The 16,945-nt window shown below is 43.6% G+C and overlaps 1 protein-coding gene and 1 long non-coding RNA gene across 8 annotated transcripts in view; one reads left to right on the plus strand and one right to left on the minus strand.

Moving 5' to 3' along the window:
• MEIOB (meiosis specific with OB-fold) overlaps positions 1–140 on the minus strand; it is a 22,079-nt gene extending 21,939 nt beyond the window's left edge. Inside the window, exon 1 of one of the 3 annotated variants that reach the window (XM_079952585.1) lies at positions 24–140. In XM_079952585.1, coding sequence (XP_079808711.1) covers positions 24–47 — 24 coding nt within the window. In that variant the 5' untranslated portion in view covers positions 48–140. Of the gene's footprint in view, positions 1–9 lie in introns of all 3 variants that reach the window. The other 2 variants (XM_079952582.1, XM_079952592.1) reach the window with 2 other exon arrangements.
• The window catches only part of LOC307202566, a 14,630-nt gene extending 1,553 nt beyond the window's left edge, over positions 1–13,077 (plus strand). For 2 of the 5 annotated variants that reach the window (XR_013832930.1, XR_013832931.1), the window contains exons 2-4: positions 2,190–2,422; positions 10,730–12,532; positions 12,912–13,077. This is a non-coding gene — a long non-coding RNA (uncharacterized lncRNA). Of the gene's footprint in view, positions 1–141; positions 265–2,189; positions 2,423–10,729; positions 12,533–12,911 lie in introns of those variants that run through there. The other 3 variants (XR_013832932.1, XR_013832933.1, XR_013832934.1) reach the window with 3 other exon arrangements.
• The last annotated feature ends 3,868 nt before the right edge of the window (positions 13,078–16,945 follow it).

Genomic DNA, 16,945 nt, shown 5'->3' on the forward strand with positions numbered 1-16,945 from the left:
TCCCGTTACACAAAAACAGCCACCACAGTTTGGGCGGGAAAACGCATCAGCTCTCAGCCCGCAGGCGCGCCAGCTGGCAAATATTTCGCAACGGTTGCCTCGTGTTCCTCGTGCCAGCTCCTTAAAGGGCCAGTAGCAGAAAGCAGACTGGCAAAGGGAGAGACTTCAACGTGGTTGGGGGATTGTTATGGGGAACTGATTTTGCTTTGATCAAGAGGGTGTGTGAGTGGGTGAAAACTTCATTGACATTGACTAGAAGATAAGGTTATTCAGTGATTACTCTGCACAAACTCTCCCTGAGTCAGATCAGCGCTAAATATCGAGGGGAGCTTTTAACTAAACAAATGTTTTAAATCCTGCTTATTTTCAGGGTTTATACCTGTTTTACTGGATTGATGACCCTTTTCTGTGTTCTACACATAAGTATTTTGTGTCTATATTGTAATGGCCATGGGTTATAAACAATAATAAAACTTGGTTTGGCTTCATAAAACTTGGTTGTTGTGATTTTGAATTTTAATTTGTTGGGTATGTGTTTGTTGTTGTGATCAGCCCTAGGACTGTTGATGGATGAAGGGTGGTCTATACTGTAAATGGAAATAAATACTGTACTGTAGTATGATTTTACAAAACTAGTTTTGAAGCTGAAAGCTTGTGGAGCCAAATAAGTTTTACTAAGAGTAGAGTTTTGTGTGGGTTTATGTGCTTAAATAGTTGAACCTCAAGCTTATCCAAGATATTTCTGCTCTCTGGCAATGCATGTTTTTGACTGGATGAGTGTTTCAACATAATATCCAATTGAAGGGTGGTGAGAGGACAGATGTAAATGAAGTTCCAAACTCAAAAGATTTTCTCAGTTGGAATCTTTGCTAAGTGGAATGCTTTTTATTCAGAGTAGACCTACTGAAGTTAACGAACCTATCTTAGCCATGTCAATTAATGCTAGTGTGAGTAGAACTAACATTGGTGACAACCCTTTTCCTCCACATTCATTCACCGGAGGGCCTAAATCAGGCATAGGCAAACTCGGCCCTCCAGATGTTTTTGGGACTACAATTCCCATCATCCCTGACCACTGGTCCTGTTAGTTAGGGATCATGGGAGTTGTAGTCCCAAAACATCTGGAGGGCCAAGTTTGCCTATGCCAGGCCTAAACAGATAGTGGCTTTTGAGAGAAGGAGAAGGGTGAGGTATAAAAGTCAAAATGTACCCTTTAAAAGCAAACTTATACCAAGTCAGCTTATTGTTTCATCTAGCTCAGTATTGTCTACACTGACTGGCAGCAGTGCTGCCAGGGTTTCAGACAGGGGACTCTCCCAGCCCCATCTGGAGATGTTGTGGATTGAACCTGGGACCTTTTGCATGCAGAACAGATTATTACCAATTTATGGCCCTTCCCAGTTTATAAAAATGTAACTAAAATATAAGCATTGTTTTACAGTTAGCTCAGAAATGCTTAGGGTTCGCCCCTCTTGGGTGTGATGATGCAGTCTACTTGAGGTGGCAGCACCAGGAAGGGGTAGCAAATTATCAGTTTATTAATATATTTTCAAACCACCATTGGAGTGTAGTGTGCTATTTGGATTTTCTGCCTCAAGCCTCCAAATATTTTCAGTCATAACTAGAAATGGTGGCTTCATACGTACCATATGTTTAAAGCACATTATTTCTTTCCAAAGAATCCTGGGAACTATAGCTTACCCCCGCAGCTATAATTCCCAGCACCCGTAGCAAATTACAGTTCTCAGGATTCTTTGGGCAAAAAGCAATGTGCTCTAAATGTATGGTTTGTACCCAGCCATTCTTCCAGTCCTATTCCCGCACCAGCCAAACACCTAGAATTGAAATGAGCGCACACACTTGCCAGCTGCTTGCTGCCTTGGTGTGGTTTTCATTTGAATAAATGAATTTCTGTTGAAAGCCAGTTATGAAAAGGCCGTCTGGCTCGCGACACGTTGTCATAACCAGCTTTTCCAGAAAACCCATCCTTGCTTCCGCGCACGCCATGCTTGGCTCACCAGATCAGTTGTATGGCCAGAGAGACTTTGCCCTCCTCATCACGGAAACAGCATCTCTGATGCAGGAAGAAAATTGTGCCTGCTCCCCCCCCCCCCGCTTTAAATGTGACAACAATGGCATGAAAGTGATCCCCCCTCCTCTTCTCTCTTTTAAATCTTCCCCCACAATAGCATTGACTTGTCAGAACTACCAGCCCCTGATGAATATGAACAGCTATGGAGGCGAGACATTTTGTGTGTCTTGGACTTGATAAAGAAGTCAAGGGTGAGTGCACAGAGGTCACGGCTGGTGTAGCTCTCGATGCAGTGGCAACAGAAACGCTATCAGAAAACATCTGCCTCCTCCCCCAAACACGCCAGGTGTCAAGCTCAGGGCTCAACATGGCAGCCATATTCTGACACAGGTAACACATTTTTTAAATAGATGTTTAACTTACTGCAGCTCCTGGAAACAAAAAGCCATGACATTTGGGATGGATGATCTCCTGTCCACAAAGGTAAAGAGCATTAAGGTTATCTGGAGGTTATTGAACAGCAGATACAGATAATACAGTTGGTTGCAAGGATGAAGAGGGAATCTTTCATACGGATTTAAATGCAGAATTTAGCTGTTTCGACCCACTCAAGTTTTGTTCACAGGCGAAGAAGTTTAAAATATATCTTAAGAGTTACTACAAAATTGAGGAGTGCTAAAATGCTGAGGGAGAGGAAGACGTAGAATTGCAGCGGTAAATTGTGTTTAGTTTAGGCTGAAATTGAAAAGGAGAATGAATTTATATTTAATTGGCTAAGAAGGGTTGCTGAACAATTGTTTAAAATAAAGGATGCAAAAAGGGGAAGGCATGGGGAAGTCCGGGAAAAGAGGTTTATGGAAATAAGGTTAAGAAATTATGATTTTTTGTGTTTGTTTTTATGTTGTTTTTGTGTATGTTATAAATTTGGAAATTAATAAAAAATTTATTTAAAAAAAAAAGTTTTGTTCACAGGCGATCTCTTGTATTTTTTAAAAAAGTGTGACTAATATGCAAAATCATACTAACAATTGCATGCAAAAATATGTATATTATACATATAATAAGTATAAAAGAGTGTGGTACTATATCTCTGCAGCAGGCTGGGACAATAAGTACACCCAGAGGCCAAAACTGGTCTTTTGGGGGATGAGGGAGCACTGGGAACCCATCTAGAACAGACTAATATTTCATATACTTTTCAGTATCATTTTGAGGCTTTCCTTCCTTTTTTGTAAGAACATAAGAAGTGCCTGCTGGATCAGGCCAATGGCCCATCTAGTTCATCATTCTGTTCTAGTGGTTAACCAGATGCCTATGGGAAGCCCTCAGATAGGACCTGAGTACAATAGCACTCTCCCCCTTGTGATTTCCATCAACTGGTTTTCAGAAGCATTTAGCCTCTGTAGAAGCAGAGTATAGCCACAATGGCTAGTAGCCATTGATAGCTTTGTCCTCCATGTGGTTTGTGTTTGGTCATGTTCTCTTTTTCTCTCTAGGAGTATAGAAAGCTGTCTTATACCATATCAGGTTACTTGCCCATCTAGCACAGTATTGCCTACTCTGATTGGCAGTGGCTCTGCAGGATTTCATATACAGATCTTTCTCAGTCCCACTTGGAGTTGCTGGGGACTGAACCTGGGACTTTCTGCATGAGAAGCATATGCTTTACTACTGAGGTGCAGCAGCTTCTTTTTTGTAAACTGTTGTGAAATCTCTCCCTTGCTTGTCCAGCAGTCAGGTTTCCTTATCATAGGCTGGAACATGTCATATGGTACTGTACTTTCTGATTCCCATAAAAGTTTCCTTCTGGGTCAAGCATGCTTGCTTGCTGAGCACCAAGAGGATTTTCCTAATCCTGTTCCTAGGGAGGCCACACACACAAAGAAAGGGGAGGCACAGGTGTGCTTCACTTTTGCATATGCTGGTTTACATACTTACTGGCGAAAATTTAGAATAGAATTATATATCTCTACAGCTGGGAGGACTGTGACCAAGAGACATGTGAGCCTGCTGAGTCTGTTGTCCTGGTGCTAACTGCTAATGGGCCTTGCTCTTCCTTCATATACAGTAGTTCTTAAGGGAATCAGAAGCAAAATGGCTATGTACATACCATAGAGCTACAATTCCCAGCACCCTTAACAAATGACATTTCCTTGGGTTCTTTGCATGGGAGTAGAATGTGCTTTAAAGATGATATGGACACAGCCTATGTCTTTGAATACCAGTTGCTGGGAATCACAAGTGGCAAAGCACTCATACCCTGCTTTCCAGACCGCTGTGAGAAGAGGATGTTGGAAGACATATGCTGGCAACCAGGCTCTTCTTAGGTTCTCATGGTGTTTGGCCCTTTTGGGCTAACATGGCACTTGATGTTGCAGTGGTGTTGGGATCCAACTGGAGCAGTTCTGATGTGTTTGCCTCCCTTCCTAGCTCTCTTTGTGAAATGAGGTTCAGTAGGGGTAGCCAATATGATATCCTCCAGATGTTTCTGGACTAAAACCTTCCCCATCCTTAGTGGATTCTGCTTGAGGACTTCCCATTGGGGCATCTGGTTGGCCACTGTGGGAAGATGATGCTGGAGAGCTGGGCTTTTGGACTGATCCAGCAGCCAGGCTCTTCTAATTTTTAGAATGGGCTACAAATAGAAAGTGTCATCTGTAAAATAGAGCACATGGCCACTGTCTCTGTTGCTACCTCTTTTACATTTGTTTCAGCCTTGTCTTTACTTTTCTCCCACTTCCTGAACTGGCAGTGACTGGAATTGTCCTTCTCACCGTGGTGGACAGAGACATCCCAGAAGGGGTCTGGCATAGCAGCCCCTACTTTGGAAATGATTTCATGAACAGCTTAGGTCCCTTTTCACAGTCATTCAGATTAATTTCTCCAGTTGGAAGCAGACAGGATGAAGAAGTGAATGTAACCAGAGGAATAAAAGCATTGCGACTTGTAAATTGAATGGGGCAGGGTGCCTCAGAAAGGCAGGAGATTCAAAGACAATGGATGAGAGATAGGGGCCGCAGTAAGAGAGGGTACTTGGTTTTCCAGTAAAACAGCAGTCAGACTGTCTGTTGTCTCTTCAGTGCAGCTGATGACAAAAAATGGGCCTTTGACAAGGACAATGAAATCTCTGTCCACACTGCTGCAGAACTGTAAACCCCTTTAGAGACAAGGACACAGCCTTTTCTAGTTCTTAGGTAAGAGATGCTGACTAGTCCAGGCATAATCTATTCAGTTAAGAAAAGCCCTGCAGCTGGATCACAGCAAAGACCCATCAGTCCAGCATCCTGTTCTCACAGTGACAGAGGACAATTTAGGGCAGTACAACCAGTTTAGTTGCAGTGGCATCAGGCCTAGGGAGTGCTGCAGGGCATCACAACTATGGTGTTGTGAACTGAGCAGAAAGGAAGTGGGGGAGGTGCAACAATTTGACCTCGCACAGGGCGCCTCTGAAATTTGAAAGACCAAAGTCTGCCCATGACAGTGCTCAACTGGATGCTTCTGGGAAGCCCACAAGTAGGCCATTAGCAGAACAGCCCCGCTGCCCCCCCCAACACACAAACCTGCACTTCCCAGTGGCTGGTGTTCAGAGGCCAATTGCCTCTGACAGTGGAGGTAGAACACAGCCACTGTGGTTAGCAGCCATTGATAGCCTTATCTCTCATGAATTTGTCTAATCCTCTTTTAAAGCTATCCAAGTTGGTGGCCATCAATACTACTTGTGGTAGCAAATGCTATGTGCTATGTGAAGAAGGACTTCTTGTTGTCCCTCCCGAATCTTCCAACTTTTAGCTTTACTGGATGGCTTGCAAGGAACACTGAAGCATGAATGGATCATAAAGCCACCATGAGCAGCATTGCAGGTTGTATGATTTGTGATTCTCCATTATTTCCCCTCAGTTCCATGGCCTCAGAATCATGTTCTTTGAGACAATTCCGGTGCTAATATTAAGGAGCCAGGTCCAAGGTGGAGATAATGATGGCCAACATAGATTTATTCAAGAGCAGAGTCCTGACACAAGGAGGATGCAAAACAGGGCTAGTGAGGGTGTGGCTTAGGGAGAAGGGGTGTGGCCTAGGGAGAGGTCATGGCCTATAGCAAGGGCCTTATTCAGCTTCTGGGCTGTCCCTGCCCTACACCTAAACCCGTTTATATGAAATCGGCTTCACTGAAATTGAGTTGAATTCCAAGCATGTGTGTTCATTCTTCAAGGCTGGGGTATGGCAGTTTGGGTTAAGTGGTAGATTCCTGTGCAAATTTTGCTTCTGTGTGCAATATGTGACACAAGGATTACAATTTATATTTGCACCTCTTATTAGTATCCATCAAGGAGCTTTACTCCTTGGATCCTCATGAAAACTAAGCAAGCCAGTTCATCTTTCCATTTGCTCTATGTTTAAAAATAAAAGAAATCAATAGTATTCCACTTCTGTATCATAATTTTTTTTTTAAACTCCTGATCGGTAATTTTATGACCTGAAGGTCATGGCTATTGAAAGCTGAGGTCTAGTCTGATTAATCCACCATGTCGGCTCCGTATTACAAGATCTTTCATTGTCTTCAATTAAAGTGCTGAAAATGAATACCACCTGTGCACTCATAGTTACAATGTCAATAAAGTCCATTATAATTATACACCGCTTGATGACAAATGACATGCCGAAGGGGTGACAAGCTCATTTTGGTTTGGGTGGAGAGCAGAGAGAGCTCTTCTGCGAACTGGGAACATCTATTTTTGTCCAATCTTGGTCACACCAAAAAGGGAGGAAAATCCTTCTGTGACCTATCTCCCCCCTACCAGCTTTAAACTGTACAAAATATTTATGGTAATTAGAGGTTCCCCAACTCAGCACCATAAATGCAAGAGCAGTCAAAGAAGACCATCTGTTCAGTCTTCTGGCTGAAAGGCAAAGGCCACCCACCTCTCCAAACTGTGCATACCCCAAGACATATAGGTGTGGGTGCTGCTTATTGAACAAATGGCACTAGATAGCTCAAGCAAGTGAGACAAACTGTATGCAACATGGGGATTCTGGCACCAATTCTCAGCCAGGCCTGTGGGTAGCTATAATGCAAAACTGAAACTGGAAGCCATGCTCTTGTCATCTTAGGGTGCCTGTTTTCAGTGACTAGACCCTTAGAGCCAAGGGATGCATCATCATCATCATCATCATCATCATCATCATCATTATTTGCAGAACTGATATTCTGCCATTCAAACCATTTTAGGCATTGGAGGCTAGTCTGTAAGTCCCGATGGGCCACTGCCTCACTGGTCTAAGTCTGCCCTTGACCGGCTCACACCTGCCTTTTTCCAGTCTAGGGTATAGTAGCAGCTGTCATCTTCCTCCTTCTTAGTGTCTGCCTTGCCCTTGTAGAAATCAGTGGTTGGTTCTTCCCAGTAGCATAGTGGCAAATTCAGAAGTGTCAGATCCCTTAAAGATAGCCATAGCCATACCCCCTCATAGCCATGCCCCCTTCTAATATGATTAATATTACCTTCTAAGCTTATACAGTGGTACCTTGGGTTAAGAACTTAATTCGTTCTAGAGCTCCGTTCTTAACCTGAAACTGCTATTAACCTGAAGCACCACTTTAGCTAATGGAGCCTCCCGCTGCCACCGCGCCGCTGGAGCACGATTTCTGTTCTCATCCTGAAGCAAAGTTCTTAACCCGAGGTACTATTTCTGGGTTAGCGGAGTCTGTAATCTGAAGCGTCTGTAACCTGAAGCATATGTAACCCGAGGTACCACTGTACAGTAATCTTAGAAAATATGAATGATTAGGTATTACAATGATCTATTCAAATCTTTCAGCTAGATCTACTAGTTTCTGTGTACATACACGAACAAATGATTTGGAGTGCTCCTGTAACTTCTTTTGGAGTAACTTAAGTTTTCCCCTTTGAAGTTCCATTGTGGGTAACAGAACCTGAACACCATTGTCTTGAAACTTAAGCTCCTTGTTTTATCAGTGTTCTTAAGCACTTGCCTTTGGAGCATACAGAACGACAACTCTTTGGTGATCTTTCCCCTGTGCCATCTCTAAAGTAACCCTAGGTGTGTAACATGCACACTTCGCACTGCCCTCCTCTGCCATAGCTGCAAGAGGAAAAGACTAGAAGCATCCACTTCCAGTTTTAAACTAACTATGGTTCCCTGTAATGTCCAGTCTTGGGAAATGAATAGTCTGAACTATGGTTATTGAACAAGTCAAGGTTGTAAACCATAGTGTTCTCCCATACTTTGACAAAATGGGGAGCTGTGGTTAGTTTAAAAGTAGAAGCAGAGGAGAGGGGAGGAGAAATCATTCAAGCCTGAGGCTCAGTCATGTAATGCTAAACCATCATTTAGCGTTGCATTTGAAAAGGGACGCTATGTTGATTTACAACTTCATATCTTTTTTTTTTAATAATTTTTATTAATTTTCCAATTTTAAAACAAAACAACAACAACAACGTAAAGACATCAACAAATACAAACAAACACACAAATATAAATTCTTAACCTCATTTTCATAAACCTCCTTTCTCAGACTTCCCCATACCTCACCCTTTTTGCATCCTCTTTTTACAATTTTTCAGCAACCCTTTTTACCAATTAAATTTAAACTTGTTATCTTTCTCAGTTTCACCTTAAATCATCAAACAATTTCAGCTGTAATTCTGCATCTTCCTTCCCCTTGACATTTTAGCACTCCTCAATTTTATAACAGTTCTTAAGATATACTTTAAACTTCTTCCAATCTTCCTCCACCGTCTCTTTCTCTTGGTCACGGATTCTGCTAGTCATTTCTGCCAGTCCCATAAAGTCGATCACTTTCGTCTGCCATTCTTCCAGTGTGGGTAATTCTTGTGTCTTCCAATACTTTGCTAGAAGAATCCTTGCTGCTGTAGTGGCGTACATAAAAAAAATCTTGTCCCTCCTTGACACCACTTGGCCGACCATGCCCAAGAGAAATGCCTCTGGTTTCTTATGAAAAGTACATTTAAGTACCTTCTTAATTTCATTATAAATCATTTCCCAAAAGGCTTTAATCTTTGGGCAGGTCCACCAAAGGTGAAAGAAGGTGCCTTCAGTCTCATTACATGATTTACAACTTCATATCTGCTCCCCCCCCCACCTACCCTGAAAGAATAACAAATTTATTTATTCTCAGGTTGGCCTGCCAATCAGATACTAGACTTCTTATTTTTTTTAAAAAAAACAAACAAACCCAGCCTCATTTTTCTAAATAACGGAAGAGGATGCTATCTGGTGTGCAAAATGCCCTCCAGTTAGGGCAAATGTTCACCTGTAGTCAGGTGAATCTATAGAATCAGGTTTTTTTTTGTTCTCAAGTAGCCACTCTCCATTTCAAAAAGAAAAGGATAGATTGGATCACCGGCGTATGAAATTCTTCCGGCTATGAGTTTTTCTCCATTATCTGCTTTTGGCTGAATGCGATGTATGGCTTTTCAGTGCTCTTTTTGCTGATAGCAACACGGATCAAATTAAGGAAGAAGAAAGCCTCATTCAAAAGGAGGAGGAGGAGGAGATAAAAAGAACAGATGGATTTCACACTATCTCCTGTGTAGCTTCTGTCTCTCCCCTCTCTTTTCGAAAGACAAAAAAAAAGAGGGATTTAAAATTTCTAGTGAGTGGTTCCTGCATTGCTTAAGAACATAAGGAGTGACCCACTGAATTTGGCACAAAGATCCACTTATTCCCGACATCAGCCCTTCCTTTGGATGGATGGCATATTTGTCCTGGCTGCTGGATCTACAGGTGATGCCAGTCCTAGCAAATGGAATGAAATGGTGACGTCCAGGTTCCGGAATGTGACAGAGGAGTGGAGGGCTGTTGGGAAAGGGTTGTGGCTCAGTGGAAAAGTATCTGCTTTGCATGCAGAAGGTCCCAGGTTCAATTTCTGGCATCTCCAGTTAGGGCTGGCAATGTTCTTTGCCCAAAACACTGGAATGCATAGAGCATACTGAGCTAGATGGATGAATGTTCAGATTTGGTATAATGCAGCTTCCTCTGTTCCTATGCTGAGTAAGTGGTGACATGATAGAAGTTGACAAATTTATGCATGGCATGGATAAAGAGGATAATAAAAGTCCCCCCCCCCATAACATTAGAACTTGTGGACATCCAGTGAAGCTGAATGTTGGAAGAATCAGGACAGATAAAATAAAGTTCTTTATGCAGCGCATAGTTAAACTATGGAACTTGCTCAAACAGGAGGCAGTTGTGGTCACTAAATTGGATGGTTTTAAACAGTGCTTTTTTTTTTACTAGAAAAAGAGGTGCCAGTACTCACCATGAAGTTGAAGTTGTTACAGTAAGTGCCACACTTTTTAACCAAAAAAAGAGAGGTGCCAGTACAGTGAACCCTTGAGTATCCCCTGGAAAAAAAGCACTGGTTTTAAAAGATTAGAGAGAATCATGCAGGAGAAGGTTATCAATGGCTTCTGTCCATGATGGGTGCTTCTGAATACCAGTTGCTGGAAACCTCAGGAAGGGAAAGTGCTGTTCAGCTCAGATCCTGCTTGCGGGATTCCCACAGGCATCTGGTTGGCCACTGTGAGAACAGGATGCTGGAGTAGATGGGTCACTGGCATCATCCTGTAGTCTCTTCTTATTTTTTGTGTTACAGTAATAGAGTGAGGAAAGCTTCCTCAAATATTCCCCCCCCCGTCTTTCCTCTTGTTGCTACAGAGCTTAGAAGGAAAAATGTAATCTTCAGCCTGCCTGCAGCTTCTAAATTTGTGGCGTTGTGAGCAAGATTCTCCCTGCCATGCTCCAGAAGTTTCTGACTATAATACAGAGTTTTTCTGTTTGGTGCATGTGTGTTTTCATATTATTAATCTCATTCTTTTCTCCCCACCCCACTTTCCCCCTTTTATTCTCATGCTGCTGTATCCTCACCCTGGGCCCTCCACTGGCTTCTGTAATGTTACAGTATTAAAAGTTTCATTTCAGTTCTTTCTTCAGAATTTCTTCTCTGACCCCCACTCTCACAAACATAAAAGAATGCAATACAGTGGAAAGAGCCCCAGTGCCAGCCATATCATTGGAGTTGACAGACAGTGGAGTTTCAAGCTGGGAAAACCTCTTGTGAAGAAAAGGCCCTGCCTTCGATGCGGGCCCCTTTTTCTCAGCTCGGGATGGATGGGTATTCATTACTGTGTGCCAGTCATTCCCGCAGCTTTGATCAGGGGACTGTTTCATGCGAGGGGTGTGGGGCGGAGGCAGGAAGGAGGGAGAAGACACATCTTCTGTCTGAACTAAGTTGGGGATTTCATCATTCGTAGCAAAATACCCTCCACTAGGGCATAGCGCTGGGGTGGAATAAGGCCACTTCCTGAGCCTGGGTTTTGCGGGGAGCGAGTGCTGTCATGGGTAACTTGGTTGGCTTTTGTTCAGTTTCTCTGCCTCTCCTCCAAAAGGTTTCTGAAAGGAGCAGAGCTAGGAAAGAAGAAGAGTTTGAATGGAGGACAGCTTTTTAGGAGCTATAATGGCATTTTGGGTTACTCAGAAATCATTAAACTAAAATTTGCCATGTCCATTGATTTCAATGAGTTCACTCTGAGTAGAATGAACATTGGATGTAACCCAACGTTTTGAATGCACACAGGCATATGGAGATTTGAGCCAAAACTCTTATCACACAGAAAAATTATTTAAAATATTTCATATACGGCCTTTCATTTTAGGAAGAGACACCATGGCAGTTCAGAAACAAATAAAAGTGCGCAGTGACATAACAAGAATAATATCAATTTTAAAAATGCAATTAAACATAATTAAAATGCATAGTTTAGCAAACATCATCATCATCATCATCATCATCATCAAACTTTGTATACTGCCCATCATCCATAGATCTCAGGGCAGTTCAAAACAAAAAAATAAGATTAAAAAACAAAATACATAATCCAAACAAAACAATAATACCCCAATCAGTTTTTATTTTTTATTGATATGTCTGATGTTCTTATTCTTCTAATGGTTGTATTGGGTTCTTAGATGGTGTATTGCCTTGCAATATACAATATGAAAATAAAGATTTATAAACATTTAAATAAACAAATGCACAATAAAAATGCTGCCTGGATGGTCTCTGAATATATGGGAGAGGGCCAATGTCTCCTACTTAGGACTGCCAGGTAAGGAGCATCCCAGAACCTCAGATTTCAGGGCCCAAATCTGAGACCTGGGAGCAATCCCTGATGATGTTACTGGAGCGCCCTGAAGACGGAGATTAATTGGGAAAGGGAAGTGGAGGGCATCAGACCACCAGGAATATCACCGCTATAATTTTCAGCCAGCATCTGCGGGACTGAAGTTTGCAAACTGCATGCACAATCTTGTTGTTGTTATTGTTGTTGACGATGATTAAAAACACTTTCACCCATCTGGAGATTCATCTGCCACCTGGCAAACCTGGAGACTTCAGGTCAGACCTGGTCTGGTAACTTTTATCCTACCAAGCTTGTTTTCTGTTGCTTCACAGGGTAAGTAAAGGTAAAGGTACCCCTGCCCATACGGGCCAGTCGTGTCCGACTCTAGGGTTGTGCGCCCATTTCACTTAAGAGGCCGGGGGCCAGCGCTGTCCGGAGACACTTCTGGGTCACGTGGCCAGTGTGACGAAGCTGCTCTGGCGAGCCAACACCAGCGCAACACACGGAAACGCTGTTTACCTTCCCGCTATAAAGCGGTACCTATTTATCTACTTGCACTTAGGGGTGCTTTCGAACTGCTAGGTGGGCAGGAGCTGGGACCGAAAGACGGGAGCTGACCCCACCGCGGGGATTCGAACTGCCGACCATACGATCGGCAAGTCCTAGGCACTGAGGTTTTACCCACAGCGCCACCCGCGTCCCGCTTCACAGGGTAGGAACCAATGAATTCAAAAGGCAAGAAAGGATATTCCGACTAAACGTTAGGAAGAACTTTCTGACACAAAGAGCTGTTTGATAGTGGAACAGCTGCCTTGGAAAGCAATGGACACTCCTTTTTTAGCAGAGGCTGGATGGGCACCTATCATGAATTCTTCAGATATGATTCCTGCATTGCAGGGAGTTGGGTCATGGATTTATTTTAGGGGGGGCAGGCTTTATGTTTTTTTGGGGGGTGAGTTATCTGATACAATTGGTCAGTTAAGTATTGATTTTTTGGGGGGGGGTAGCTGCCCCCTGCTCCCTAGCTACACCCATGAGTTTAACTCGCCCATGAGTTGGACTAGATCAGTGTTTCCCAACCTTGTGCCACCAGCTGTTTTTGAACTACAACTCCCATCATCCCTGACCAGCAAGACCAGTGGCAAGGGATGATGGGAATTGTAGTCCAAAAACAGCTGGAGGCACAAGGTTGGGAAACACTGGACTAGATGACCCTCAGGGTCCCTTCCAACTTCACAATTCTATGATCCGTGCTGGGTTTGCCTGCTGTTCCATGGAGAAGATACGAGAGCCAGGAACCCCCATCACTGATGTCATTTCCCCCATCTGAGGTGGATTTTTCTTTTTAATGACTGCACAGGCTTGTGCAATCTCTTCCAGGAGGATTATTGCAGTGGGCGTTTATAAATACAGGCCTGGTCTTTCTTAACCAAGGACTTGAAACAGTCTTACTTAAATGGGAGGTGGTATAAGTGATATTACAGTGATTGGGCCAATTTTTAATGTACTTTTTATAGATGTGGCTTATATAAAAGGAGGGGCAGAGTTTAAAAGTTTCTTTTTTACTGTCAGCATGTTAATGTTCCCTGTAATCACATTAAAAAAAAAGACTCATTCAAATGTAAGATCTTACAGCCATGACTTCACCTTGAGGCTTGGCGGTACCTGGTAATCATGTCTGGAGCAAGTTCCTTGTGAGGAAAGGTTACAACATTTGTGGCTTTTAAGTTCAGCAAAAAAGATGAGTAAGGGGAGGACATGACAGAGGCATATAAAATTATGCACAGTGCGGAAAAATGGATAGAGAAAAGTTTTTCTCCCTCTCATAATAACAGTAGAATTCAGGGACATCCAATGAAGCTGAATGCTGGAAGATTCAAGACAGGCAAGAGTAAGTCATTCTTCACACAGTGCATAGTTAAACTATGGAACTCACTCCTAAAGGAAACAGTGAGGGCCACCAGTTTGGATGACTTTAAAAGGGGATTAGGCAAATTCAAAGAGAGGAGAAGGCTATCAAAGGCTACTAGTACCAATGGCTGTGTTCTACTTCTAACTGCTGGAGGCAATATGCCCCTGAATTCCAGTTTCTGGGAATTGCAAGTGGGAAAAATGCTAGCACACCAGAACCACAGAAGCTTAATAAAGGTAAAGGTAAAGGTACCCCTGCCCGTACGGGCCAGTCTTGACAGACTCTGGGGTTGTGCGCCCATCTCAAGAGGCCGGGGGCCAGCGCTGTCCGGAGACACTTCCGGGTCACATGGCCAGTGTGACAAAGCTGCATCTGGTGAGCCAGCGCAGCACACGGAAATGCCGTTTACCTTCCCGCCAGTAAGCGGTCCCTATTTATCTACTTGCACCCGGGGGTGCTTTCGAACTGCTAGGTTGGCAGGCGCTGGGACCGAGCAGCGGGAGCGCACCCCGCCGCGGGGATTCGAACCGCCGACCTTTCGATCGGCAAGCCCTAGGTGCTGAGGCTTTTACCCACAGCGCCACCCGCGCCCCCACAGAAGCTTAATAGAGTAAGCAAAAAGTCAGTCTCAGCTCCATCTGCTACTACTACCATTATTATTATTATTATTCACCTTCTACACACATTTCTCAAGACACTGTACACAATAAAAACAGCTAGAAGAAACAGCACACAAAACAAAACAAAATAAAAACAATAGAAAATAAACACTTTCCCATTTATCCACCTGGGAAAGCCAGTCGGAACAAAAACTCTCTTCCAGATACTGCAGAGAGTGGGTACCTGTCACATCTTCATAAGAATGCTATTCCAAAGAACAGGGGCAGCCACACTAAAAGCCCTGCTCCAAGTAATTGCAGAGTGGACTTTTGAGATTCTTGAACTTTGCAAGAGAAACTCTCGCAGTCAGCAGTAATCTAATTGGTGTCTAACAAATGAGGCAATCTTTCGAGTCACCTAGTCCTGGAATGTATAGGGACATATATATTAGTATCAGCACACTGAATTTGGTTGGGTATCAGATTGGCAGCCACCTGATCATATGCTGGCTCCCCTGATCAGACATCTAATACTTCAGTCTCTTAATCTATCAGCCTACGCTTTTTGCTTAAATCTGAGCTCCTCTGAAGTCCTGTGGGTCAGAGCCTGTCTACAAGGGCTAGAAGAGAAGGTTACTACAACATGACAGAGCTGTAGTAACCCTTCATCAGTCTTTGGATAGTTGCATGAGCAAGACAGCCTCTGTGTAAGGCAAGAAAATTTGTGACCTGTTAAACATAGTAGTAACGAACTCCCAGCATTATTTATGGGGCTTGACTGCAGGTCCGTGTGACTTTGATACATGGTGCACTTTCCTTTGTTTCATTGTGCTCATAAATCTTGTTAGCAGAGGAGAAGAGTGCAGAACACTTCCCCCAGCTTTGCTGATGCTTTTTGCAGTCCAAGAGATTTGCTCTGGGTCGAAGCAAGGTTGTTGTCACAGGTGGGAAGGGGCTGAGGGATAATGGGCACTGAGTGGTTCTGGGCAAAAGGTGGTCCATACATTGCCAAAGTGGCATTTGCTAAGAATGTGAAACCCATTGCCCTAGTTCACAGCTGCCAGTACCGCCTGCAACATTTTACCAAAAGTTAAATTCAAAGCAAATTTGGAGTGCAGTGTCAGAGGGGTTTCGCTGAAAGACATGATGCAGTCTTCCTTAAACTGGTGCCCTCCAGAGGTTCTGGACTACAGCTGCCATCAGTACTGACTTCCTACCACCATGCTGGCTGGTGCTGAAGGGAGTTGCAGTCCAGCACACCCAGAGGGCATCAGGTTGGGGAAAGTTGCACCTGAGAAACATCTTTGAGAAGTGGGAGGGACACTCCTCTGAGGAATGGGCTGGTCAGTGGATTTCACACAAAGCACAACCCAAAGCAAATGCAACAGTTTGCACAAGACACAAAATCAGGGAAGCATCCACCCAAATGGGAGAAATGTGCTGTAGCCACCATTAGTCATACTTAGAGTAGACCCACGAGAATGTAAGGTGAGCCTGCTGAATCAAGTCAATGGCCCTTCTAGTTCAGTATCCTGTGGCCAACCGGATGCCTGTGGGAAACCCACAAACTGGACCTGAGCACAACAGTACGTTTCCGAGCACAATTCAAAGTGTTGGTGCTGACCTTTAAAACCCTAAACAGCCTCAGTCCAGTATACCTGAAGGAGCATCTCCACCCCCATTGTTCTGCCCAGACACTGAGGTCCAGCGCTGAGGGCCTTCTGGCGGTTCCCTTGCTGCGAGAAGCCAAGTTACAGGGAACCAGGCAGAGGGCCTTCTCGGTAGTGGCACCCGCCCTGTGGAATGCCCTCCCACCAGATGTCAAAGAGAAGAACAACTACCAGACTTTTAGAAGACATCGGAAGGCAGCCCTGTTTAGGGAAGCTTTTAATGTTTAACAGACCACTGTATTTTAATATTTTGATGGAAGCTGCCCAGAGTGGCTGGGGAAACCCAGCCAGATGGGCGGGGTATAAATAATAAATTATTATTATTATATTATTATCCCTCTTGTGGTTTATAGCAAGCAGTGTTTTAGCACCATATGCCTCTGACCATGGAGGCACAGCATAGCCTTTGTGGCTAGTATCCATTGATAGCCTTCTCCTCCATTAATGTGTCCAACCCTCTTTTAAAGCCATTCAAATTCGTGGCTGCCACTGCCTCCTGTGAGAGCCAGTTCCATAGTTTAACTATGAGTTGCATGAATAACTGCATTGACATGAATGGCCACGATTAA

The sequence above is a fragment of the Podarcis cretensis genome (assembly GCF_951804945.1).
Source record: "Podarcis cretensis genome assembly, chromosome: 14".
NCBI lineage: Eukaryota > Metazoa > Chordata > Lepidosauria > Squamata > Lacertidae > Podarcis > Podarcis cretensis.